Source organism: Myotis myotis, unplaced genomic scaffold, assembly GCF_014108235.1.
Source record: "Myotis myotis isolate mMyoMyo1 unplaced genomic scaffold, mMyoMyo1.p scaffold_m19_p_15, whole genome shotgun sequence".
Lineage (NCBI taxonomy): Eukaryota > Metazoa > Chordata > Mammalia > Chiroptera > Vespertilionidae > Myotis > Myotis myotis.
This window is the reverse complement of record NW_023416319.1, coordinates 16,656,057-16,683,826: the sequence shown is the minus strand read 5'-3', so window position 1 is coordinate 16,683,826 and position 27,770 is coordinate 16,656,057. Positions and strand designations below refer to the sequence as shown.

General features: G+C 39.9%; 1 protein-coding gene across 6 annotated transcripts in view; it reads right to left on the bottom strand.

Annotated features, from left to right (window-relative positions):
- Nucleotides 1-27,770, bottom strand: part of ARMH3 (armadillo like helical domain containing 3) — a 158,424-nt gene that overhangs the window by 122,716 nt on the left and 7,938 nt on the right. For 2 of the 6 annotated variants that reach the window (XM_036336210.1, XM_036336211.1), the window contains exons 2-14: nucleotides 23,956-24,068; nucleotides 20,552-20,608; nucleotides 20,296-20,442; nucleotides 18,050-18,157; nucleotides 14,456-14,548; nucleotides 13,593-13,667; nucleotides 13,385-13,471; nucleotides 8,426-8,482; nucleotides 6,423-6,466; nucleotides 5,323-5,383; nucleotides 2,996-3,042; nucleotides 2,398-2,473; nucleotides 489-582 (exon numbers count right to left, since the gene is read on the bottom strand). In XM_036336210.1, the coding sequence (XP_036192103.1) occupies nucleotides 489-582; nucleotides 2,398-2,473; nucleotides 2,996-3,042; nucleotides 5,323-5,383; nucleotides 6,423-6,466; nucleotides 8,426-8,482; nucleotides 13,385-13,471; nucleotides 13,593-13,667; nucleotides 14,456-14,548; nucleotides 18,050-18,157; nucleotides 20,296-20,442; nucleotides 20,552-20,608; nucleotides 23,956-24,057 (1,048 nt within the window). In that variant the 5' untranslated portion in view covers nucleotides 24,058-24,068. Of the gene's footprint in view, nucleotides 1-488; nucleotides 583-2,397; nucleotides 2,474-2,995; nucleotides 3,043-5,322; nucleotides 5,384-6,422; nucleotides 6,467-8,425; nucleotides 8,483-13,384; nucleotides 13,472-13,592; nucleotides 13,668-14,455; nucleotides 14,549-18,049; nucleotides 18,158-20,295; nucleotides 20,443-20,551; nucleotides 20,643-23,955; nucleotides 24,070-24,373; nucleotides 24,393-24,461; nucleotides 24,610-27,770 lie in introns of those variants that run through there. The other 4 variants (XM_036336209.1, XM_036336212.1, XM_036336213.1 and 1 more) reach the window with 4 other exon arrangements.

The following is a 27,770-nucleotide window of genomic DNA, read 5'->3' as shown; positions in this document are numbered from 1 at the left end:
TGGGAGCCAGCAGTCCCAGATTGGAGAGGGTACAGGCTGGGCTGAGGGACACCCGCCCCTCCCCCACCCCCAGTGCACGATTTTCGTGCACCAGGCTTCTAGTAGTAACAAGATAACATTATAATTTCACATTTATGTCAGTGAGATATTCATAACATATGTCATCTGAGTCTCACAAGTACCCTGAGAGTTTAGCAAGGCAGGCATCACTGACCTCTGAGGTCCTTTTAAGATCTAGCACTTCATGACTCAACGATTTCCTGAGGAGGACATGCTGGAATTATGTAGCTTCTGACACAGAGAAAAGTACTTAACTATCTTTTCCAAAGTTTTCCTTGGAGCCTAAGGAATCCTGAAGGGCAGTATTTTTCAGACAATTTATTAAGTGAAACAATAGACAACTGTGTTCTTTGTTCAACACAACTATGCTCACCCTGAAAGATTCAACACTATATTAATCAAGAAAACAAAAGAGGCTGTGGGCTTACCATCAGAGGAGGGTGGTGTGGTACCAAGTGGTGTGGCTGGGGTTGTTGGAGCGGGACTGACAGGGGTTGTCACCAAGCCTATCTCTGGATGACTCTGAAAGAGAACACAGATGGGTAAGGAAAGAGAAAATCCAGCTCCAAGTATCTTACTAATATCCTTTCTGGTATCCCTGGCCTCAGAGACAGACAGGTCACTGAGTGGGGACTGCTTCAACATTTAGTTCCCATGACTACCTGATTACTGTTGATGCTTGCTAAACACTAACAAGAAGCTCTGTGGGCTAGTTCTTTCTAAGCAACCAAGATCTCATTATATAAGCTTTTCTGTAGAACCATACAAATAAAAAACGGGACTAAACAAATACACAGGATTATTCTACAAAAAAGGGGGGGAGGCATTTGCAGTCCTACCTAAACCTGAAAAAGACTACTCTCATCAGATCAACCTCATTTACAGATTATTCTGATGATCACATAGTTGATAATAAATGCAGGTGAGCCAAGAGGATAACAGGTACTATAAAAAGAGCTATGCAGGTGATAGCCTTCCTGTTCCACAACAAATCAAGAGTGTGTGGGATGGAGAGATAAAGACACAAGGTACACATACACTGGGGACCAAAACAGATGGCTCCTCTGTCCCTGACCTTCTTTAACCACCCCTGCCACATCAGCTCTTCAGAATTAAGCTGAGTGGGAGCCACTCACTCCTTCCCAACAGCTTTACCAACCTTTTATTTCCTTTAAAACCAGTTAGTTACAGAATTCAGAAAGCACATAAAACATAGTGAGAACAGTAAATAAAGTCTCATGTTATCAGTTGTGAAAAATTATGTGTCTTCCTAAGCAGACCCCAAAGCAGCACACTGCTTTTTAAGCATGGCTTATTTTTGTTAAACTCAGTCAGGGGATCTCATACACATCTGCCCTTTGAGAAAAAAAAACATTAGCAAATCTTCCTTTAAAAGAAATCTAAGCCCGGCCAGTGTTGCTCAGTGGTTGAGCGTTGTTGACCTATGAACCAGGAGGTCATAGTTCAGTTCCCAGTCAGGGCCCGTGCCAGGGGTGCTGGTTCATCCCCAGTGTGGTGAATGTGGGAAGTGGCTGATTGATGACTCTCTCTCATCAGTGTTGTTTCTGTCTTTCTCTCTCCCTATCCCTTCCTCTCTGAAATCAATAAAAATATATTTTTAAAATATGTATTAGGTTTCTTTTATTTTTACATATGTGTGTGTGTGTGTGTGTGTGTGTACACAGACACACACACACACACACACACACACACATATACTTAATTTTACAGCTAAACCGGATTGCAGGCTTGATCCCTAGTAGGGGGTTACAGAAGGCAGCCAATCAGTGTTTCTCTCTCTTTTCTTCTCCCTTCCTCTCTCTCTAAAAACCAATAAACTGGGAGTGGGTGGAAGAGATTAACCAATGAACTTATATGCATATATACATAACCCATGTACACAGACAATAGTGGGATAAAGGACTGGGGGGGATGGGGGCAGGCTAGAAGGGGTTAATGGAGAAAAAGGGGGACATGTGTAATATTTCAACAATAAAGTGGTTTTTTTAATCAATAAACTATTCCTTAAAAAAGAAAAAAATCCATATGGGTTGATAATACCAAGGGATTTCCAGTGAGCCAAATGAAGTAATCTCAACTCATCTGGGTTAACAGAATCAGTAAAAACTTAACATGTTATCCGACCCACTTTGCACCAGATGGAAACATACATATCCGAGGACAGCACGAAGCAAAAGCAACTGATGCAACTCTGTGTTACCACCACTTACCAATGCAAAGCAGGGCTTAAACAGGCAAAGCCAGAAGGCTTATCAAGGGACTGAATCTGGAGGAAATTCAGGAAGAAAAAGGATTGGAGTTTTTAATATAACCAACCTGAGCTAACACTGTGATGAAGTTGCGATTTAAATGAACAGCTTCATAAAGTGCCAGGAGGATGGCCTCATTGGTTCTAAAGAAAAAGAGAACAAATTGAAGAGGCTCTTATAATGGAGAAGTTAGAACAATATAACCATCAAGATAAGATTTCACCCCAGCTCCCCATTATCAATCCTTTGGAATTTCTAATGCTCCTTTTATTTCCTCCCTGCCCCAATATGTAAAGTGTATATAGGCAAAGAGAAAAAAGTAAAGAGCCTTAACTTTAATTACTTAGTTCTTATCTACTTCATTCACTATTTTCACTCTCACTGCTTCACCCCAATCCAGTTAAGTCCTTAACTGGCTCAGATACCCAGCCCTCTTGCATTCCACTTTAAAGATAGCTGGAAATAGTTTCTCAGCTTCCTGGGGCTCAATACACAGGAACCAAAGTAGAGGTTCCTAAGAGTCCATTCTCAAGAAACACTTGATATATCACCAAGAAAGTGTGAATCTATAAAAGATTAACAAGAGGTAACGTTTCACGCTCCCACCCACAGTTGGTGAGCCCACATTAAGTTGAAGTCACTGCACAAGAATGTCAGGCACTTACTGTACTGAGATTTTCTCATGGGCATCTGCTATGAACATGTTGCCCACCTGTGGAAAAGAGGGGAATTGCACACTTACAGCAGGAAAATTTAAGAAGCCATTAATCAGTAAAAAAACAAGCTACTTGCTGCCCAAGGGAATTTGGAGTTCTGGCCCACCAGTCATACATACACAAAAAAAATCAGCCCACTCTGAATATCTTAAAAGAATCATAAGTAATAAATGAAATAATGAGAACTCCAAATCATCTTTCTTAAAGGGACTTAAAAACAATCCTAGTACTTTTGTCCAGCTCTCCTTTTCAATTTAAATTTAGTAACCACTGACAGGGAGTAAATGTTAACCTAGACCAGTGGTCGGCAAACTCATTAGTGAACAGAGCCAAATATCAACAGTACTTCTTCAAAATAGATTCACCCAGGCCGAAAACCGACTTCTGCGCATGGGCCACGAAGTTTCAATCGCACTATATGTGCACCCGCATGTGGTATTTTGTGGAAGAGTCACAATCAAGGGGCCAAAAAGCCACATGTGGCTCGCGAGCCGCAGTTTGCCGACCACGGACCTAGACCATCATTCTGCATCTTTCCTGGAAGTTGCTTTGTTAAAGTCAAAAACTAATTCCTGCCCAGCCAGAGTGACTCAGTGGTTAAGCATCGTCAACTCATGAACTAGGTCATGGTTTGATTCCCAGTCAGGGCACATGCCCAGGTTGCAGGCTCAATCCCCATTGGGAGGTATGCAGGAGGCAGCCAATCAATGATTCTCTCTCATCATTGATGTTTCTATCCCTCTCCCTCTCCCTTCCTCTTTGAAATCAATAAAATACATTTTTTTTAAAAATTCATAAAGAACATCACAGAAAGTAGGCTAATTTCATCCAACATAGAGCCATCTTCCGGGGAATACTTGAGTTTCAGACCAAAACTGTCTATGTGAAATTCATGGTCCATCTTTCAGATCACAAAATTTTTAGAGTGTGTCCTAGGCAGGGCAGCCAAATAAGTAAATGTTGCCTCCAATATGGTTAGAAGCACCGAGAAAGATGCCCATCCCTCTAAAAATACTGTTCCACCTGTTTACTGATGTACAATACAAAACTATGCAGCTGGAGCTTCATTTGTGTTACAAAACTTTTTCTTCTTGACTAAATGGCAAAGATCCTTGAGAGCAATATAATTATATCTAAGTCATTTAACCAAACACCAATACAGCACCCTTACTGCTCTGACCTCTGAGAGACTTTAGTTACTGATGTTTCAGAGTTAAAGAGGTTATCAAGTCCTTCCTGAGAGTAGACTCTAAGAAAGAAGAAGGGCATAGGCATTTGGGATGGGGAGGATTGACTTTTGGGGGATAGAGGGATGACTGTTTCTTGCAATGAACTCAAAACTGTCTTGCTCTAGTTCTTGACCAGCTAGCTCAGTTGGGTAGAGCATCATCCTGATATGCCAAGGTTGTGGGTTTAACCCACAGGCAAGGCACATTATAAAATCAACCAATGGGGGGAAAAGGAGGATCTATGTAATACTTTCAACAATAAAAATTTGTAAAAAAAATAAAATAAAAAAGAATCAATCAATGAAGCATAAATAAGTGGAACCACAAAACTATGTTTCCTTCTCTCTCTAAAATCAATCAATAAAAAAAAAAATTTTTTTTTAATTGTCTTGCGCTAGGGCTGATTATTTGACTACTATTGCCCAAGAAGACTTTCTGAATCTGCCTAGAGTCTAAGACTTGTTAGATTTATCTCTTAAAAATTAGTCACAGATTATCTGGCCCAAAATGCCTATGATGCCGAAGTTGAGAAACCATATAGCAGTCTTGTAAAGTAGACCAGTAACTTCCCTAGACCATGGACCTCTCAGCCCATTAAGCCTTTAGGCGGGTGGCTCAGATCCACAGCACCAATCCCTCAACTCCAAGAACAGCTATGAGGAAACAAGTGGCCACAGCACACAGCCAAGGAGCACTCAGGGTTCTATTCGGATCTAAACCCTCCTATTCTATGTTCCATAGGGTTGGTCTTCAAACAAAGCCAACTCTTTAGAAAGCAGAAGTCTGGCTTAATATGTAACTTTATTGTAGCCTTAAAAACTAAATTAATTAATTTGAAAAAATCTATCTCAGAGAAATCGAAGCTCTTCTTTCTCCTTACTTCAGTTTGGAAATCACTAAGAGATACAGCTCTCAAAATAATCTGCTCTGAGTAGCCCTCTCTCTCCCCTCATCATGCCATCACCTCAAACTTCTGAGTCCAGATTTGTCTACCCCTACAGACCTCTCACATTTCTGAATAGTAGAGAAAAAATTAGTAGGACTTACCATATTTGTTAAAGCAGAGAAAAAACCGCTCTGGTGTTCTTCTTCCTTGTCTTTATACTGCCTAAAGAAAAATAAACTAAATTCAACTTTAGTATTATTTATCAAGTATGTCTTTGTCCTTAGCATTCTAAGTAATCAAAACAGGACACTCATAGAATTCACTGACTCCAAAAAATAAAGCACTACGACAATCTAGTCACTGCAGTTTCTCCTGGAAGCTAAGCGGCACCCGTCTGCTCTGGAGGTAGTGTGTACCAAATGCCTGGCTACTTTGGTAGAGGCTTAGAAAGCAAGCTGCAAAAGTGTGAAACTACTCTAACATATGGCTGATCCAGTTATTTCCCAAACAGACTATTACTTGAAAAGTGTGACAGTGAAATTACTTCAAGGCTGTAATAGTGAAAATCATGTTTGTTTTTGAAGGAAGAGAACAGAAGTAATCTGTAAGCTAAACTATTTGTGGAGATGGGACAGATTTTAAATTCCAACACCCAATTGTATATGAGGAAAGTATGGAAAGAAGCAAGAAAGATCCTGCCTGGCCCTTGTGAAGATTGGAGACTCTTCTGGTTCCCATTCACTGAATATCAGATACTTCTACATCCACAGCAGGAGGAAAAGCAAGCATCACTTAAGTGAGCCCACAAAAGAGAAAGGGACTCCAGGAAACTGCAGTTGATTCCTGATGAAAAAGAAGCATCTGGAAACCTAATTCAATGTTTTCTCCTGTTATTTATATTTTGAAGCATACACAAAAAACAGTGTTTCACAACCTTTTTTACAAAGAAAATGATATTTGTGTGATACGCTGGGCTAAATGGAAGAGCCTGTTTGTGGCTGAAATACTAGTTAAAATGCTCTGAGATAAAATACTAAAAGCTGCAAAGAAAGTGCCTAATTGTTTAAAGAAACAATGAACACGAACCTGATGGCTTCTCCCTTGGTGTTACAAACAACCTCTGCTAAAGCCATCCAGCCAAACTAGAGCAAACACATCTGCCAGCAGCTGTACCTCTGAATACTTCTGGCATAGGTAAAGCAAGTTCACCCAAGAACTCTAACAAACCTGTTTCCCTTCTCTCCTGGAAAGGTAGACTTACCTGTTGTACTCAGACAAAGCCTGAGCAATCACAAGCCCCATTCCCTAGAAAGAAAAAAGATAGCACAGGTGAAATAAGGGGCTGGCAGTGATGCTACGATTAGGCCAGGGAAAACACTAATTACACCATCATGGTCCAAGACCAATTAGTTCTACCTGAAAGTAGGCAACAAGGACAGAAATTCTGAGAGGCATTGCCAAAGCATCAAAAGCAACTTCTTTGGCCCAGCTGGGGTGGCTAAGTGGTTGAGCATTGACCCATGAACCAAGAAGTCACCAGTTCAATTCCGGGTCAGAGTGCATGCCTGGGTTGTGGGCTCCATCCCAGTAGGGGGCATGTAAGAGGCAGCCAATCAATGTTTCTCTCTCATCGATGTTTCTCTCTCATCGATGTTTCTATCTCTTTATCCCTCTCCTTTCCCCTCTCTCTAAAAAATCAATAAAAACATAAAAAAAAAAGAACCTCGCCTTTCGGCCGGAACTGCCACCTTCCAGTAGTTCACCAAAATGACTAACACAGAGAGAAAGAGGAGAGGCACCTGCTATATGCTCTCTAGGCCTTTTAGAAAACATGAAGTTGTTCCTTTGGCCACATAAATGAACCCACAAGACGGTGATATTGTGGACATCGAGGGAATGTGCACTGTTCAAAAAGGAATGCCCACAAATGCTACCAGGGCAAAACTGGGAGTCTACAATGTCACCCAGCATGCAGTGGGCATTATTGTGAACAAGCAAGTTAAGGGCAAGATTCTTGCCAAGAGAATTAATGTACATATTGAACATATTAAGCACTCTAAAAGCCCAGATAGCTTCCTGAAACGTGTGAAGGAAATGATCAGAAAAAGAAGGAAGCCAAAGAGAAAGGTACCTGGGTTCAACTGAAGCGTCAGCCTGCTCCACCCAGAGAAACACACTTTGTGAGAACCAAGGGAAAGGAGCCTGAGCTGCTGGAACCCATTCCCTATGAATTCATGGCATGATAAGTGGGAAAAAATAAAAAAGACCTCTGTGCTGATAAAAAATAATAAATAAATAAATAAATAAATAAATAAATAAATAAAAGGAACCTCTTTGAAGAGATTTCTCTGATCTAATTATCTTGCTGTTACTTAAAAGAGTAACAGGGTAAAACAGACCAGCTCAGATCACGGACAATTTCACTGGGATCATTTTCACTTCAAAAGAGAAAACTGAATTAGAAGCTTCAAACAAAAAAATCTCATATGTCTCTAAACAAGCCACTCTTCAAGCCACAGGAGTATGAGAAGAAGACCTAATAAAAATTAAAGTGACTTATCAACTTTCCCTCTAGAATCTATTAAACACAACATAAAGGTCAATTAAGGCCACAAGATGAATAATGGGTACTTCTATTCATAAGGGAAATTGGAAGAATGAAGAGGGCAAGATGGAAAGAGAATAAAGCCAGACACCTGGTCATCTTCCTGCTCCCTATATTCAGAGATCAAATGTTATTTCCCAAACTTTCAAGGACATACTACAACAGATATATACCATTATCCATGTTTTGGCTTCACTAAGTCAAGCTATAAACACCATCTGGCTAGTTATACAAAAAGGAATTTCTGATCGTTTAATCACTTAAGCCCCCAGCTTTCTTGAGGTATAACTGATATATGAAATTGTAAGCTATTCAAAGTGTACAGCATAGTATTTTGATATATCATTTAAGCCTTCTTATTCTTGGAAATGTAACTTACTGGACTTTGTAGGATAGTCAACCTCAGCACACTATAACATGAAATATAACCAACCATTTCATCATGATTAGCAAGCAAATGTCCCTTCAAATCTTCCTTCCATGATGAGAAGATACAATACAATACGATAGCTGCACTAATGCTCTAAAAAGAAACACAAAGTCCCTCTTTATAGCCAGATGAAATTAACACAAAAGCCCTCTGCTCTCTAAATATCCACTGCAAGTAAGTTTATTGAATGCAAGCAATTAAAACAATACACAAAGATCCAGATACTCACATTGAGCGTGGCCTCGTCATCCACAATAGACAGCTTCACAATATAAGGATTCACAGACTGTTAAAGAAGAGAGGAGACTCAAGGTGACTGTGACCTACTTAAAAACCCACTATTTAATAAGGTGTTAATAAAAATGCAGGTAGCAGGCCCTCTCTCTACAGCAATGCTCCTACAACCCAGACCCAACCCCATCTTATAAGCTGACTCCCCCATTTCCAGTAAATCTCTCAATGTGTATGGGCATTCACCAAGCACACACATGCATATACATGCATACATCTGCACACACATGCACACACACAAATTCTGTTCTACCTGCATTTTCCTCTGGGCTGAATCAGCTCAGGCCTATGGCTGGCACTTCTACCATCTTTCCTTCATATTTGTTTCTAAAAAGTAAGTGAACACTCCACAAAATTCACTCTGTCCTATCCTGCCAATAATTTACTGAGTCCATAGGGACAACTGTCTTTTGGGGGACATAAAAGCTTCTTTGCCATAAGGCACAAATTTGTAAGTTGCTAACTTACATTCTGATCCCAAAGGCTCCCTAACCATTCCACAAACGCTATGCAAGGACTGATTCACCCACCCGTAAAACAAAGCCACCTGGGGGGTGGAAAGTGGCAGCTGCTTAACAGCCAGAGAGGCCATTTGTGGATCTGATACCCAAATAACACTGCAGGGGAACTGGGAAAAAAAAAGGATGTAATTACCCAAACTACAATCTGGTCAGGACACTGGGATTTAATGACTGTCCCATCACTTATAGCATTGGAAGATTTCCTGAGTTTTCCCAGACCCAATCTCAGCTGGGCAGCATATGGAAATGAACATATATTTAAACTCATTAAGCAGTTGGGCCATCTCCTACTGGTGAGATGAGAACCAATGACCTGCTCACCTTGAAAACATCCCACCCCTGGGATGTGAGGAAAGATCTCATGTAGATCAGGCACCAATTCTAACCCAAGGCAAGCAAGGAACAATAGTTCTCAGATTGGCAGTTTTTACAGCAACCAAGAAAACTCATTACAGAGAAACTTAGAAACCCAACTAAAAGGCTAACCCCCCACAAAGACCTTATTTAGTCAAGTTTCTGAGGGCATCTTTCGAATGTCAGTTGGGAATGGAGAGAGAGACAGCTTTGCTTTCTTAACAGCCAAATGTTTATAAGGTTTTCTGCAACACAACTCAAGAAGGTAAAACCGATTTCATTTGTTACTTGATGTAACAGAGGAAAGCTCTCAACATGTCTTCTTGTAACCAACAGTCAAATTCTGCTGGTGCTATGGATTTCAAATAAGATCCAATGCAAGTGGATGCTTTAAAAAAAAAAATCACCAATAGGCTGACCTAGCAATGCCATCATGATTAGAACAACACCAGAAGAAAAAGACCAGTTTCTTAGCATAATTTTTGAAAGTTCTAGCCACTCACCTTCCAAAAGTACACTGATACCGGTAATAATAAGGATCATCTGATTACCAAGAATAGTCTGTGCTTTTGCAGCAGTTGGGGGAAAGGCCAGGTGGCTAAAAGCAAGGGTTTGAGTTCTAGCTCCTCTACTTATTAACTGTGATAAGGTAAGCACACCAATTAACAGAAGCTCAATTTCCTCATCTGTAAAATGGGAATTATATTTTCTTCCTTGGAGTTGCTATGAGACGTAAATGAAGTAAGACATGTAAAATCCTTAGCATAATATCTGGCATATGGTAAGGGCTCAATGATTGGTAACCATATTTTTTCTCCTTTGACATTTTTATCACATTCGAAGGAAGCTCTTTAGGAAAGGAAGAAAGGGAGAGAGAGAGCCGAAACCGGTTTGGCTCAGTGGATAGAGCGTCGGCCTGCAGACTGAAAGGTCCCAGGTTCGATTCCGGTCAAGGGCATGTACCTGGGTTGCAGGCACATCCATAGTGGGAGATGTGCTGGAGGCAGCTGATCGATGTTTCTCTCTCATTGATGTTTCTAACTCTCTATCTCTCTCCCTTCCTCTCTGTAGAAAATCAATAAAATATATTTAAAAAAAAAGAGAGAGAGAGAGAAGACACTTCCAATTGGACATAATAAACAATTTTGTAATTTCTGGAAAATGTCATGTTCAATGGGCAACAGTTGGAGAATGAGTCACTTCATCTCAGATGTGGCCAACCTAGAAGGCCAGGATATTAATACTGTGAAAAATTCTACTCTCCAGACACTGATTCTCCTTAGCACTATGTACCTGTTGTGCTGGTCATGTTTTAAAACTGGAGGCAATCTACTTTTCAGCCACAAAACAGAATTACAAACTCAGTGAGGCATCATGAGGTTACTCTCATAGAGTCCTGCCTTTATTTGATCTAAACCATTCCATTATTACCATTTTTCATTGCACTTTAGGCCTTTTTTGTTGTTATTGCCTCCTCTACCTCTTTAAATAAAATGACTAAAATGGAATGCGTTACTTGAGGTGAGGAAGAACTATCTTTTACATTTACTACATGACATCTTTTCTATCTTTTCTATTACTTCCATTCCTTAAGTCCAACACCTTATTTGCTTTCTCTGTGTTTAACTGGGCACCCAGCCTCTCTGGTGCCCTCCGAACCTTTCTAGAAAGGTCACAAATTACTGCATTGGTCATGGAATTGGTTCGACACAGCACATACCCTCTCATACTAGCTTGTATAAAATTTCACCAACTTTTGGTTTTGCTACATTCATCTGGAATTCCTCATGTTTCTTCAAAAACCTGCCTCGTCCCTGGTCACCAGGCTTCCTTAATGGTTTCTGGTGAGTGACTTATATCAAAAGCTGCAAAGCCCAGATAAATTATGCCCACCAGCTTGACCTTGCCTAGTATATTAATTCTTCTGGGGCTTCTGACAGACTAGAGATGCATGCCTCGCTCCAGAAATATGATTTTCTCCAGTTCCTTGGCCATGCCCAATTTTTCAGGCTGACATTTCAGAGAGCCCTACTGGGCTGAGCCAGCTTTCAGTTCACATTCAAAAAAGCCAAGCCACTGCCTCAGAGTGGCCTGCATCCAGCAGAATGTTCCAAAAATACTCATTACTGATGATCGTGCTTTCCTATCACATATAACTCAACTCTCTCTAACTATCTTCAGCATTTTTCCTCAGCTACTTTTCTTGCTGTTGTAATAAGGCCCCAGAGGCTATTACACATGACAGAGATCAAAATGGCTGCCATGCCAACCCCTCCAGATCACCAGTAAAACAGGTTTTGATGATAAATTACATATTTATTAATCACTTTAAACACCATCCGTCAATTCCTCCAAGACAATGAAAGCGATCAGCTCCTGGGATTTATAAGACATTAACGCTGGTCCACGTATTCTAGTTCCTCTTTAAGTGTTCCTTTCTCATGGTCTCCCCTTCTTCCATATCCCTCCAGATTTTGTTACTCATCGAGAGGACTCATCAAGCCAAGAGGACTACAGCATCATAGCCATGCTCCCTACGATTTGGGGGGTGGGAGAGTATCTGTAATAAGAGTATCTGTTGACCTGACTAGGAATCTTATCAAATATCACTAAGAGAAGATCCAGAAGTTCAGAAATGATAATCCTCCCTCCAGCTGGCCCACTTCTCATAGCATTGCTACTTATTAAGTGAAGAAAGTCAGGTTGCCTCAATGCACTTCCTGACTTCTGGGTTTAATAAAGTATCCTAGTATCCAGGATTGAAAGCTAAATGCTCCTTATTAGTCTGAAATTATCCCCAGTAAGGCCCCTGGTCTTCCCTAAGCGGCATTTTCTGCCTTTTGAGGGGAATCGAGTAGACACACCAAGTAAAACTCTGAGTTCTGCTCTTCATCTCAAAAACCTGTAAATCTGTCCCCAATTAATTCAGGGGCAAAAAGAACTCCAGAATTAATATGAATAAGGCTCTGTCTAAATTTCCATTAAAATGAGAAACAGCCCTGGCTGATTTTGCTCAGTGGTTAGAGTGTTGGTCCACAGACCCAACAGTCACAGGTTCATTCCTGGTCAAGGGTGCATACCTCAGTTTCGGGTTCAATCCCCAGACTAGATCAGGGCTCGGACTGGGAGGTGACCAATAGCTATGTCTCTCTCAAGTCAATGTTTTTTTTCTTTCTCTCTCTCATCCCCTCTCCCCTCTCATCTACTCTCTCTAAAAATCAATGGAAAAAATATCCTCACTCCTCAGGTGAGGATTAAAAAAAAAATCAGAAAGAATTCCCAGACCAACAGTGATACTTTTATAAGTGGATTGCATTAAGTAAATCCAACATATGAAAGTCTAATCTTTCAAAATAGATGCATAAGGTCAATGTTTCCAATCCTGGCTAATCATCATATTCAATAGGGAAGCTTAAAAAAAAAAGATTCCCAGGTCCCACCCCCAAGAGATTCTGATTCTGTGTGTTGAGAGTAAAACCTGGACATTTCTTATTTTTTAAAAGTTCCTAGGTGGCCGAAACCGGTTTGGCTCAGTGGATAGAGCGTCAGCCTGCGGACTGAAGGGTCCCAGGTTCGATTCCGGTCAGGGGCATGTACCTGGGTTGCGGGCACATCCCCAATAGGAGATGTGCAGGGTGCAGGAGGCGGCTGATCGATGTTTCTCTCTCATCGATGTTTCTAACTCTCTCTATCTCTCTCCCTTCTTCTCTGTAAAAAATCAATAAAATATATTTAAAAAAAAAAGTTCCTAGGTGATCCTAATGATAAGCTTGGTCAGGAAACCACTATATTAAGGGATATTTACTCACTTCATTAGAAATTGCACTACAGAATTCCTTTTAAAAACTACATCATCTGCCCCATGCATTTAATATAGGGTTTTTAGAATTTGGCTTATCAAAATAAATCCATATATCATTTACCAAGAGCATGTCTTCCACATTAAGCAAAGTCTTCTAGGAGTAGCCACATGTAGGAAGATTATAGAAAGATAACAACTACTGATTAAAGAAGCCACTTACCTCATATTTTCTGTAGTTCACCAACAAAGCCAAGAGGACTACAGCATCATACCCATGCTCCCTACGACTTGGGGGGTGGGAGAGTATCTGTAATAAGAACCAGAAATGTGTGATAGTGTTAATTCCTAGTCCCTAGGAATGCAGACAGAGAAGATCTGAGGAGGTAGTTTACCCAAAAGAGAAAGAGGTGACAAGGGAATTGACCAACCTGTAAAATTGCTTCAAATATGCTGTTGATCATTACATACTCCAGGATAGTGTTCTGGCTGATGTTATCTGTCACCTGAGTGCAATAAAAGGCTTTTTAAAGACTGCCCTGAGATACTCTGATATTGCATATATATCTCCTCTGCTAGCATCTAAGAGAAACAGAAATGTTAAAACATTCTACTAGATACTTACTGGACCTTTTTTAAAGCTCCCCCAAAGCCACTATAGAACAGACACTAGACTAAAACAGACACTAGACGGATAGGAAATTAGGAAATTAAAACTCCCTAAATTTTTTAACCTCTCATTGTTTCTCTCATACCCTCACACAAACATTTGCTTAACAGTTTCTTGGATTTCAATCCTCAAATGCACGGGAAGAAGTTTATGATCCAGAAGTCTTTGAGTAGTGGCAAGGAAAGGGAACCACCTGAAGTAAATGAGCAATACCTTGCCCTCCTCCCACTAGAAGGTACAGGCCAGCTTCATGCTAGAAAATCTAAGTCAGAATAAATAAAAATATTCAGAATTACAAAAACTGTTTCCAAATGAGACCTGATGAGAAGGGCAAAGCTGATCATCCAGAAGAGAGTAGTTCTCCAGGAGTGGTCCCTTTAAAGTAACAAGTATCACATATCCTGCCGGTTAAAATAACAGCAGTTGCTCCAAAGAGCAACTTTCAGGAAACGAAAGACCGTACAACTTCCTCCTATACATTCAGACACAACAGAGTGATGTAATGCCCCAGTACATAATTTATTTTTCTCTTTTCATCTCTAGCTTTGGGCTCAAGTATTCAAATAAGCTTGCCCCTGCTGTTAACTAATACTCTTGACAAAGAAATATAAATGAGTGACTTACAGTCACTAGGCAAAGGAGAAGTTTCAGGCATAAACTCTTCAGACTTTCAGAACCTTCTGCACAAAGCAATGAATCCAAACTCTCCATCAAGTTCTGAGAAAGAGAACGGTTAAGTGTTAAACCATATCAAGTAATATCTATTCTACACTGTGTCTTTGTCCAATTCTGGGTTATGTTACACAGAGTAATGTGAATAACACACAAGGAAGCAAGCATATCACCCCCTGAGGCCCTTGCAAAATTAGACAAAGAAAAAGGAAGACTTCTAAGTCTACCTATTTTTAGGAAAATGCTTTAGTAACAACAGCATAGAATAATAGAATTCACTATTCTACCAAATAAATGTTTATAGCCTATCATCCTCATATAAACGTTTATTTTAGAATGAAGTACATTTTAAAAATATTTAATAATTATTTAATAACTAGAGGCCCGATGCACGAAAATTCGTGCAAGAGCAGGCCTCCCCTCCCCCCCGCCCCCCCACCCCACTGCCAGCACCAGCTTCCCTCTGGCACCCAGGACCCAGCCTTCGCTCCAGCCGCTAGCAGGCACCCGGGACCCGGGCTGCTTCCCTCCAGCCGGACATCTGGTCTAATTAGCTTATTACCCTTTTATTATTATAGATGGGTAAGTTAAATAATAAGTATATAAACTAAAAAAAAAAAACAAATAAGCTAACAATAAAATAAATAACAAATATCAAGTTGTTTTGATTAGAGTGGCTTTGTAGTATAATTTGATATACCAGGACTCCTGGGAGAGTTGTATTTTGAAAAATCAGGGTTGTATTTTGAAAAATCAGTAGGAATTAATTAAAACTTGAGGAGGAAAGGAATTTGACAGGCATTAGCATGATCAAAGACAATGAGGAATGAAACAGCTCTGAATATGAACTTCGAATACAAGTAGTTTGTTATTACGGAAGTATGAGTGAGGCACAGTGATGAAAGATGAGACTAGAGAAATAAATAGGGAGCAGGTCTTGAAAGTTTTATTAGGCTAACTAAGAGTTTGGTCTCTATCCTATTAGTGATAGGAAACTAATAAAGGGTATTAAGCAGAAAAAATTGAGTGTAAGATACAACACCTCTGGTGTCAGTGAGAATGACAGATTTAAAGATGGTAAGCCTGAAGGAATGGAGACAAATGAGGATTAACCTATCAGTTTTCTGAAAATAGTTGCCATGTCTTATTTGTCTCTGTATCCCCAGTGCCTGACACACAGAAGCCCAACAAATGTTTGTCAAAAGAATGTATAAAGACATCATTGCAATGGTTCAAGTGAGAGATAATGGGGACACTGGTAACGGGGCGGGGGGGGGGGGCGGTGGGAGAAAAGGTATGAGAAATATGAGCTGGGGTAAAATTAGCTGAACCTGGTGATCATTTGGATATGAAAAATGAGAGAGAGAACAGACTAAAGGATGACTCCTAGGTTTTTGGCTTTAGGTACTGATAAGACAGGTACTTCTATTCTGATAGGGAATGAATGAGGAAGAACAGATGTAGGGAAAACAATGAGTTCCATTTTAAATATGTTTAGCAAGAGATATTTAGGGAGTGGGTATATTCAACAAGTGCTTACAGAGTACATATACAATTCTGAGACTTATGAAGGGATGTTAAAGCTAAAGTTAGAGACTTAATAATCAGTAGCATATAGGCAGTAGTTAGAATGATGAGGATGAAAGAGAAATATGGGATTTTACTATGATATATCCAGGAACTGTATAGGCTAGAATTAAAAAAATGACTCCAGCTCTAGCTGGTATTGCTCAGCGGTTAGAGTGTCGACCATTTGATACCCGGTTGAGGGCATACGCCTGAGTTGCAGGTTAGATCCCCGGACTGGTCAGAGTGCATGTGGGAGACAACCAATCAATATGTCTCTCTCACATTGATGTTTCTCTCTCCCTCTCCTCTCCCCCACCTCCCTTCTACTCTCTCTAAAAATCAATGCAAAAAAATATCTTCAGGTGAGAATTAACAAAACAACAAAAATGACTCCGGGTATTAAATTTTGTGTAGTCATAATTGTCTATCCATAAGTTTTAAAAATTGTCTAATCACTATAAGGATTCTTTGGCACACAGATTTTTAAATGTATTTTTTAATATATTGTTATTGATTTCAGAAAGGAAGGGAGAAGGAGAAATAGAAACATCAATGATGAGAGAGAATCACTGATTGGCTGCCTCCTGCACGCCCCACTGGGTATCAAGCCCACAACCTGGGCATTTGCTCTGACCGGGAATCGAACCATGATCTCCTGGTCCACAGGTGAACACAACCATTCAGCCACGCCATTAGGGCTTAATATATTTTTATAGCCCTAGCTGATTTGGCTCAATGGATAGAATGTCAGCCCATAGACTGAAGGGTCACAGGTTCAATTCTGGCCAAGGGCACACACCTTGATTGCAGGCTTGATGCCCACCCCAGAGAGACAACCAATCAATGTGTCTCTCTCACACCGATGTCTTTTTCTCTCTGTCTCACCACCCCCCCCCTTCCACTCTCTCTAAAAATCCATGGGAAAATAGCCTCAGGTGAGGATTAACAAATACATATACATACATATATGTATACACACACACAGAGGTATGTTTTTTTAATAGCCTGGCTGGTGTGGCTAAGTGGTTGAGCATCAACACATGAACTAAGAGGTCATGGTTCAATTCCGGGTCAGGACACATGCCCAGATTGTGGGCTCGATCCCCAGTGTGGGGCATGCAAGAGGCAGTCAATCAATGATTCTCTCTCATCATTGATGTTTCTATCTCTCTCTCTCCCTCTCCCTTCCCCTCTGAAATTAATAAAAATATATTTAATAAAATAAAATAAAAAAGGAAGCTTAAAGTTTAGAACTAAAGTTACCCTTGTATATATTTTTTTAAAATATATTTTATTGATTTTTTACAGAGAGGAAGGGAGAGGGATAGAGTTAGAAATATCGATGAGAGAGAAACATCGATGAGAGAGAAACATCGATCAGCTGCCTCCTGCACACCCCCTACTGGGGATGTGCCCACAACCAAGGTACATGCCCTTGACCGGAATCGAACCTGGGACCCTTCGGTCCGAAGGCCCACGCTCTATCCGCTGAGCCAAACCGGCTAAGGCTACCCTTGTGTATTTAGTGACATTTTATGGGCCCAGCACGCTTCCGCTGCGCTACTCTGCTAACAATTAGTGACATTTTATTTAAGTTCATACATGTTCATAAAACCGTATGATATAAAACTGTATGATCAGATGATATAAATCATAAAAAAGTTGCTCAGTCATTATCCTGCAGAGAAAGAATGCCTCAATTCAAATCTGAATTTCGAATTTTCCTTTACTCAGATAAACCAAATCTGTAAAATAAAAACATCCAAATTCAAGACCAAATTCAGTCATCTATATCTATTTGAGTCCAAATCTTCTAGTACAGCGGTCGCCAACCTTTCGGACCTCACGGACCACCAGTGGTCTGCAGACCATCCGTTGGCAACCGCTGTTCTAGTACATCTAACTGTCTGCAGATGGTACCCATGAACAGCTGTCAGAAGCAGCCATATACAGGCACAGCTGCAACTTATGCCTCACCTTCATGCACAGCTCCGCCTTGTCAAAGCCCATCAGCATGTTGATAATGTCAAACCCAGAGGTAGACTTATTCTTTTGATGTACTCCTCGAATGAGTGCACACAAGGTCTGCAGAGATGAGAGAAAGAATTCTGGAGAGGAAGTCTCAAAACGAAGGGTACTGGAACTGTAGCCTCACATTGCAACCTCAGAATTGGTTGGCACCCGCCTTTCTAGTACATCTAAGTGTACTCCTGGCACTGACATTCAAGTGCTCCAATTCTTGAGTCCCAAAACTCAGTCTGAGTCTTCATATGTGCAAAATCCAAAAATCAAAAGAGGAACAGCAACTAAAACTATTTTTATCCTCTTTTTCTGTTGCTTTAGAGCCATCCTCTTTTTTAAAATTGCAGTGGAGACAAAGACTGGAAGGTGATATTCAAAAATAAAAAAAGTTTTTGAGTTTGTATCATGGGATTGATGAAAGTTTTCTTTATTAAAATTAATTTTAGTATTTACATTATAGTTTATCGTTTTTAATAATTATTTTTAATAACTACAAGTTATTTAAGTCCCTATATGATAATAACCAATTGCTTCAAATCTTAAATTATTTACATTCCACTACTTATTAGCTGTGTGAGTCTAAATTAGTTAACTTTTCAATGCCTCTTTTCTCATCTATAAAATGGAAATAACAATAGCACCCATCTCATAGGAATGTTGTGAGAACTATGTGAATTAATACCATAAGGCACTTAGAATAGTCCCTACAACTTTGTTAAAGCTCCAATAATAGTATCTTGAATGTTGTTAAAGTTCATTAAGTATCAGCTATTACAATAATGTACTATATTTTAATTGGTCACCAAGTGTTTTAATGTCAATTTATTTCCACCAAACTAAGAACAGTTTACAATTCATGCCTCCATGCAATTACGGAAAGTGCACTTTTCAACTTTCAATGAGCCCTTACAACTGTGGAATTTGTTGTGCCAAAGGTTAACAAAGCTACAGGATAAACATAGTCCTTCTTTCTGGAGCATCAGCTCAATAAGTAATTTCTACATTCTACAAATGAGAAAACTGGGGCTCACAAAGTGATCTAACTAGTAAGTCAGAAACTTAAAACCAAATCAACCAAAACTTCCAATAAAATCCTTTATGCTGTCTGTCTATCACTGCTCTAAATCTATCAATCACTAACCTAATACTCAGCCCTAGATTGGCTACCCTTGGAGGTACTAGATAATAAACTTTAGAAACTGCCCATCATTCATTCAGTAAAAATTTACTTATGGAGTGCTATTTGCCAGGCACTGTTCTACACATTAGGAACAACGTTTTGAATGAAACTATCAAAGTCTTTGCCTTCTGGAAGTCTAAAATGTATCCCCACGAGTCCAATGGTTAGCACATAACAGTCATCTAAGAAATAATTATTCAATGAATCTTCCTCTTGATCATGCCACTTAGCATTAAGAACAATGACTCTTAATGTTTTCAGAGTTACAACCCTTTTGAGAATCTGATGAAAGAAAGCCCTCTCTCCAGAAAGATTATACATATGCCTATAAAATACTACATATAACTTCAGGGAGTCAAGGACCCTCTGAAACCTCAGATTATGAACTCCTGACCTAGTGAGAAAATATTGTATTAAGAATCTCCTCTGCTCTGGCCATGTTTCTAAGTGGTTAGAGCATCAACTGTGCACTGAAGGGTCTCGGGTTCAATTCCCGGTCAAGGGCACATACCTGGGTTGCATGTTCATTCCCCAGTCCCATATGTGGGAGGCAACCAATAGATGTGTCTCTCTCACATCAATGTTTCTATCTCTCTCTCCTCCCTCCCTCTCTCCATTCCACTCTCTCTAAAAAAAAAAAAAAAAATCAATGGAAAAAATATCCTCAGGTGAGGATTATAACAAAAATATCTCCTCTGATTTTTGCTGTAGACTAAGTAAACTTGCTCAGTTTCCTCTCTATTTCTTCCTTTCCTCAAGTAATAATAAGAATTCTGTCAAACAAGCTGCCTTGACACTAGATCAAATTATACAAACGGACAAGATTACTACTATATGCATCAATTTGTTTGACCAGGAAGATGACTAAACAAACATGATATAGATGTTTCATTACTTAAAGAAGTAAAGAAAAAAGAAAATCTCACACGTAAGGGCAATTCTAAGTTCCTCAGGTCTCAACAGATGTGTTACAATTCCTTTTTCCTATCAAACAAGACTTCCCAGTCTCCCAGCCTTGTACCTGCAATGCATTGACAACTCGAATTGGATGTTCCTCTCCTAGAGCCTGGATGCAGTGTTGAAATAAGCAATTAATGTTGTCCTTGATCTTCATTAACTCCTCACCATCAAGAGATTCCAGTTTGCCTTCTAGGTAATCTAAATTCACCTACCAAGGAAACGATAAGAACCTGAGTTCATTTTTAGTACAGTGCCTAGAACACATGGGAAGGCAATCTCAGTTACCAGGAAAATCCACAGATGCCACCAAGTCTTACCTTCATGAGGAAGAGCTCCTCCCAAAATCGAGGACTGCACTTACTGGGGTCCTCTGTCTGAAATCAAGATAAGCAGGTTCAATATCTGCAACTAAACATCAAATCACTAAGAATACATTTGAAAGAGTCACTACCCATAATCAACATTACCTTACAAAATTAACTTTGAAAATTACCCTTTCAAAATTAATTTTTTACTTGGTCAGTATAAATTATTGTAATGGGGAACAACAGTTTGGGGGTTCCCCCCCAAATGAAAAGCACTTTGCATATATATTTATACTCTGAACCAAAAGTTAAATAATGGCTCAAAGAATCTCCCTCAAATCTTTCTCTTCTAACAAGAAGTGCACCTAGCCCTAGCCAGTTTGGCTCAGTGGTTGAGCATCAACCTATGAACCAGGTGGCCACAGTTCAATTCCCAGTCAGGGCACATTCCCGGGTTGCGGGCTCAATCTCCAGTAGGGGGTGTGCAGGAGGCAGCTGATCAATGATTCCCTCTCATCACTGTTGTTCCTCTCCCTCTCTCCCTCTCCCTTCCTCTCTGAAATCAATAAAAAAAAATTTTTTTTAAAGGAAGTGCACTTAATCATCTAAATAAGTTAGTCAAATTATATGTCCCCACTGCATTTATATCAAGCTCAGTTTTCAAAGCCCATTCACATATTTATAATAATAAAAGCGTAATATGCTAATTAGACCAGACAACCGAACAACCTTCCGGACATCCTCCTGGACGTCCTTCCTGACGACCTACTGGACGCAGCTGGGGCTGCGAGGGCCAAGGCAAGCCGCTGTGGCTATGAGGGCCGAGCCCCTTGCACGAATTTCGTGCATCGGGCCTCTAGTCCTATATAATAGAAGCCTAACATGTAAATTGTCCCCTCTACTGGGAGTTCAACTGCTCCCTATGACATGCGCTGACCACCAGGGGGCAGGCGGAACATGGCGGGCATCGATGATGTGGCACTGGCAGCAGGCAGCAGTGGAGGTGCTGCCAGCCCCAATGGGCCCCTACGAGAGCGGGACTGTGGTGGGATGGTGCAGCAGGTGAGCAGGCGGCACCAGGCCAAGGTGGGTGGGAGCGGGCCCCAATCACCCCACCAATCGCCCTGCAGACGGCAGCAGGGGGTGTAGCCTCCGCCTGGCTCCCAGGCACTGAGAGCTGGGTGGGGGGGTGGGGGGGACCCCAATCAATCACCCCACAGGTGGGATGGTGAAGCGGGTGAGGAGGCGGCACCAGGCCACCCCGCAGGCCACCCGAGGGACCCCACCTGTGCATGAATTTGTGCATCAGGCTTCTAGTATGAAATATAATTACCCAGTGAACCAAGTATGATAGATATAACCATTACCTCCTTTTAGGAAAGAGGGTCAACAAAGTTAAGTGACTTATAAAAGAGCAGGAGCCTGAACCCAAATCATCTCAGTAATGCTGTCATGGTTTTTACAACATCCTGTGTTGATTGCTTCTACTTGCCCTCACGTATGTATTTAGTCCTTTGTACAGAGTTTTTAACATGCTCTTTCCTTAGTTAAATTGGTCCAAAAGGTTAGCAAAAATTATAGTGCTAAGATCCAAATTTCTCAGCAATAATTTTCAAACAGAAATTCTAGATCAGCGGCCACCAACCTTTCGGACCTCGCAGGGACCACCGATTGGTGACCACTGTTCCAAAGGTTTCCTTAAACCAGCGGTCACCAACCTTTCAGACCTCACGGACCACCAGTGGTCCGCGGACCACCGGTTGGCGATCACTGTTCCAGACAGTCAGAGGCTTCCAGTTAATGAGTAAAATAAGAAAAAAGATAACCCTTACTGCCACTTTACAGGAAAGTTAATGACAAAAAGCAGTAGGCCTGCTATCAGCTTTCCTTAAGTTGACCTTTTAAAATTACTACCAAGAACTAATGTCTTAATACTAATGAATTCTAACATGGACCATAAAGGAGATGGATTCTGGAAAATCAAGGTTCTAACATTACCTAATGGGAGGAAAAATGTTTAGATCTTGATTTTGTTGCCCTATCACAGATTCCTCTTCTTAATTAAAGTCTATTCACACAAATAAATAAATAAATAAATTTTAAAAAGAACTAATGTCTTCATTATTTAAGAACTCCTGCTCTAATAAGAAAATATTATACTAGGAATCTCTTCTGGATTTTTAATTGAGGATGATTTCTGGCCTTCTCATCAGGTTCTCATTTAGTCTCTTTCTCTCAAGTCCTGCTCCCAAGGAGAGATCCCACTTTGACCCTCACACTTTTGTAATGTCATTTTGTTGTCTATATATGATACTCAGGGAACTAATGGAGCTGGCACTTCTCATCCTCAAAACTCACGCAAGCAGGAGTCAAATGTATACCAAGCTTACTTAATATAGAAAAAGCCCTAACAAGATACTAGTACCTGCTCATTTTCATTGTATAACCACCTGTACTGACCTGGGCAATTTTGTGTTAATTTTCTGGATGTCAAACTCTGTCTCCAAGGCTTTGCCAAAAGTTAAATGTTTTACTTGATTGGATTATTAATCCTGGGCCATGTGACAAAGTTGAACAAGTAAGGGCTCTGGAGTCAGACACTAGAGTTCAAATCACCTTCTAGCTATGACCCCCAATTTTCTCATCTATAGCATAATCTTTTACATGGCACATGTAAAAAACATAGCCCTCTTGTACCATTCTTGTCAGATTTAAAGCCAATGTATTTAGTGATACATTTAGCGTAATGCCAGGAGCATAGGAGAAACTCAATGTACAATAACTCTTTTTATAGGTATTATTCTATTTTATATGCACTATTACTTATGACCAGGACTTCAGAAGGCAAGTACCCCTACAAAGCATCTAATTATTCTAACCTTCCCTGACAGGGTATATTTTACAACACAAGCATGGACCATGATCACTCAGCAGTTATGAAGACCCAAAGAAATCCAACTGCTAATATTCTTCAGTTAACGCATTATAGAGACTAAGATAGTCTAACTAAACAACTGTTCTGTCATCTAACAACTTCAGATGGAATATAATAGAGCATCTTTTTTTAAACATCTGAAACATAGAACTCCAGGGTCAAAAGGAACTTCAAGAGACATTTAGGATAGAAAGGTCCTTAAGTCAGCTCATAAGGAAGACAAATCTTAAAGATATTCAGAAAAGAAGCTTCCCCAGCCTGCCTTCCTCCTTTCAATTGTTTTGTCCCGCTTATGACAACAATCTATATTAATTAATACATGATCATAATTTCTACTATGAGAGAGCTCACTTTCACCCTTACTCTCTCTTCCACCCTCTGAAGAACTGGAAGGTAGCAGGCAGAGGGGAGGTTGTCATTCATTTTAGAACAAGAAACTAAGGAATCAAGCCATGCAGAATATCAGGGCTTCAGGCCTTACCATGAAGATCTCATCATACATCAGCACTACTTTTTCCTTCAGTGGTTTTTTGGACGCTGAAGATTTCCGGAGTAAACCCCCTCTTTTCTCTACCTGTGCCATGGTTAGAGAATCTGTGAAAAGAAAACCAGAGTCAGTGCTAGAATTGCTCTCCAAGATCGGGAGACTCTATTGAAACACCTCTTAATGGGAAATTTTTTTAGGAAGAAGAAATGATAAACAGCCATGCTATAGGTCTTGCACATCTGTCCAACACCACCTCTCCTGACCAGGTAATTTCAAGATTTAAATCATTACTTGGCCTACAGCACAACACATTTTACATCCTTAAGACATGACAGTAGGCAAGGCTTAAAGCAGACCAAAACCAAGCAGGAAAGTGTAACTAGCTCCATCTGTAATAGATCTGGCCATATACTTGAGGTTGATGGAAGGAAGGCTGCAAAGTACACACTGCCCCAGACTGATGGTGAAGTTAAATTTCAAGTATTGATCGAGCTTAGGACCATTAAGACAGGAAGTGTGCTGCAGACTGATGTGCTCCATTGATTTTCCCCAGAGTAAGTAGGTTCTCGTCACTGCAAAGCACTTGGCCTTCACTGCCTCATAAATCACAATGCACTTGACTGTCTTCAGAAATTCCTCTGGAAGAGACCCGAGGTAGAAAATATCAGTTAAAGGCCAAAAATTAAACTTAATTTCAAAATAACTGAATATAACAATATACTCCTTTTAAATGTAATTATACATGTATGTATGTGCATATATACACTATTGCAGATCAAACCTCAATGTATTTTTCAATTCTATATAAAAGCAAATTCCATGATTCATGCCCAAATTTCCCCATCTTGCTTCAAGGAATTCTCATTTTTTAATTTTATTTTTTAATTCTCACCTGAGGATATGTTTATTGATTTTAGAGAGAGGAAGGAGGAGAGGAGGGAGAAGGAGAGAGAAAGGGAGAAAGGGACACATCGACGTGAGAGAGAAACATCAATTGGCTGCCTCCCTTACGTGCCCTGACCAGGGATCAATCCTGTAACCTAGGTATATGCTCTGACACGGAATCAAACCTGCAACCTTCTGGTTACCGAACGACACTCCAACTGAACCAACCAGCTAGGGCTAGGAATTCTCAATTTTTTTAAGTGAGAAGTTAAAATCGAACAGGTCTTCACTGTGAATTTACACATATTCCCTCACTTCCCAGATTCTTCCTACCTGGAAGGGCCCAAATTCCTGTCGCTTAAACACTAGGCTCTAGTTGTGAAACTTAATCTCAACCAATGGCAAGTATGGGGGGGTAGTGAGGAGCCTGATTTTTACTTCCAGACTAACCCAAAGCAGCAGAACAAAATTAATTTTGTTCAATGACTTTTGAGAAATATCCAGTATCTTTCAAATCAAAATAAAAAGTTTGTTTAAGAAACAGATGCATCAAATAGCATAAAAGATTTTATCTCAGACATTGTTTTTCTCTAATACAGCCATAAAGGAGATTCACCTTTGAACACAAAAAGCATAAAGCACAGAAAATTTCTCCAACTAGATATTAGGCATCTTTAGCAAAGGGAATATATCTATACTTTTTCTATAGCCCCATGGCTCATGGTATGCTCATCACTGACTGAGTCTGAAATGGGGAAGGTGAGGGAGAGGTGGCTGAAAAGTACTAGATCTGACCTAAAATGTTAGTAAGACCTATCTTTATTGAGGCCTCACTAAGCCCTCAAATTCCATTATGGTGCAGAGAAAACTGAAGGGGAAAATAACAAAGAAAAGATTCTTGTGGGCAATTTATGCTATATTGATCATGACTTTGCCTTAAAACATGAAATACAGCCTCTGTTTTCAAAACATTCCTGTGTCTCTTAAATAGGTTGTCAAGAGGAAGATGTCCTTATAGGGGATAAAACAAATTGGAAATCAAGAGGATCCTATTAAAATAAATCAAAAGCAATGCAATTCTAAACTTAGTGGGTATAGATCTTTCATGTACTCAGCTTCAACCAGTTGATTAGCAGGAATAGTGGGAACCATGAGTTCCTGGATGTGAAAAGCACATGTTTACAAACATCCCCCTCTGAGGATTTATAATTGGGTTCCAGCTAATCAATGTCTACCCCAAATCTAATAAACTCACTTTCTCTATTTCAGAATCAATACTTTCTAATAAGCAAACGGGAATAGGGGAAGAGGGAAAAACAATTCCAATCCACAGTACCAAATTTCCTAAGAAATTAAATTCTTTTCATCACTCTCCTTCAATTTGAAGCAGGGGGGAAATTCAACCAAGGGCTTCAACTCATTACTCTCTGTCATCATCACAAGCAACTGGAATTTACCACCCAAGCTGTCGAAAATGTGACTAGAAACTGATAACATAAACCTCCTCCTCCAGCACCTCTATCCATGAAACACAGCAAAGGGTATGTCTAGGGTGACAGACTGGGAGAAATGTAGAACTCTTACAGAAGGTTTTTAGGGGGGGGGGGGGGGGGTATCTCAGAAATTAAGCCTGTGCTACTAAATTTGAAAGTAAAATATTTGACTGGTAGAGGAGTAAATTGCAGCACATCAGTAATGTGAGTGTTATCTATTTACATCCTCTCAGTGCATTTTTTCCTCTTTCACAACCCTCTCCTGTTGTAGAGAGAATCAGCGCCAGCTGAGGAGCATGAAGGCAGAATGGAACAACGAACCAACAGAACCGAACCTAGAACACCAACTATCTCAGTGATGGCGAACCTATGACACGTGAACTCATTTTTTTGGTTGATTTTTCTTTGTTAAATGACATTTAAATATATAAAATAAATATCAAAAATATAGTTTGTTTTACTATGGTTGCAAATATCAAAAAATTTCTATATGTGACACGGCACCAGAGTTAAGTTAGGGTTTTTCAAAATGCTGACACGCCAAGCTGAAAAGGTTCGCCATCACTGAACTAGATGATAGAGTAGTAAGTAAGTCTTTACTCCTCAGTTTCCTTACAAGTAAAGCAAAGGGATTGGACACATATCATCTAATGATTCTCTCAACATCACTTAAATACCATAAACACATAAGGAATGCCTACATATTATAAAGCAGTAGTTTAGGTATTACAGGGTTACAAAAAGCAAACTTCATACCTGATGCTCTGGGAGCTCACTATTGGCAGAGACAGACACGTAATAAAGCATAGCACAAGGCAATAAATAGAGAAATAAATAGAGTAAAAGCACCAAAAAAATTTTTTTAATGCTATGGGACCACAAGGAAGGGAAAGAAGCATCCTATGACTATGGCCTTTGTTAATACTGGCTTTTAAATCCTTGTGGTGAAGAAGCAAATACAGCAAAGCCATAGTAATCCCACAGAAATGTCATCTTAGGCTTAGTACAGTTTCTCAGAAATAAGACATACTAGGCAAAATATAAAAGAGAATCAGGCAACTTTTCAATAGTAATTTCATTTACCACCAAACAGGAATGACTTCAAATCCCCCCAACTCAAGAGTAAATAAATGAAGTCTTTTATTCCTAAACCTCAGGGACTGCTGATCCCATGACCTGTTGTACAACTTTTCTCTGAAAGATCCAAGTCATATAATTTCATATATATATATATATATATATATATATATATACACACATACACATATATATTTGTTTTTTTTGTGTGTGTTTTTTTTTAAATATATTTTATTGATTTTTTACAGAGAGGAAGAGAGAGATAGAGAGTCAGAAACATCGATGAGAGAGAAACATCGACCAGCCGCCTCCTGCACATCCCCCACCGGGGATGTGCCCGCAACCCAGGTACAT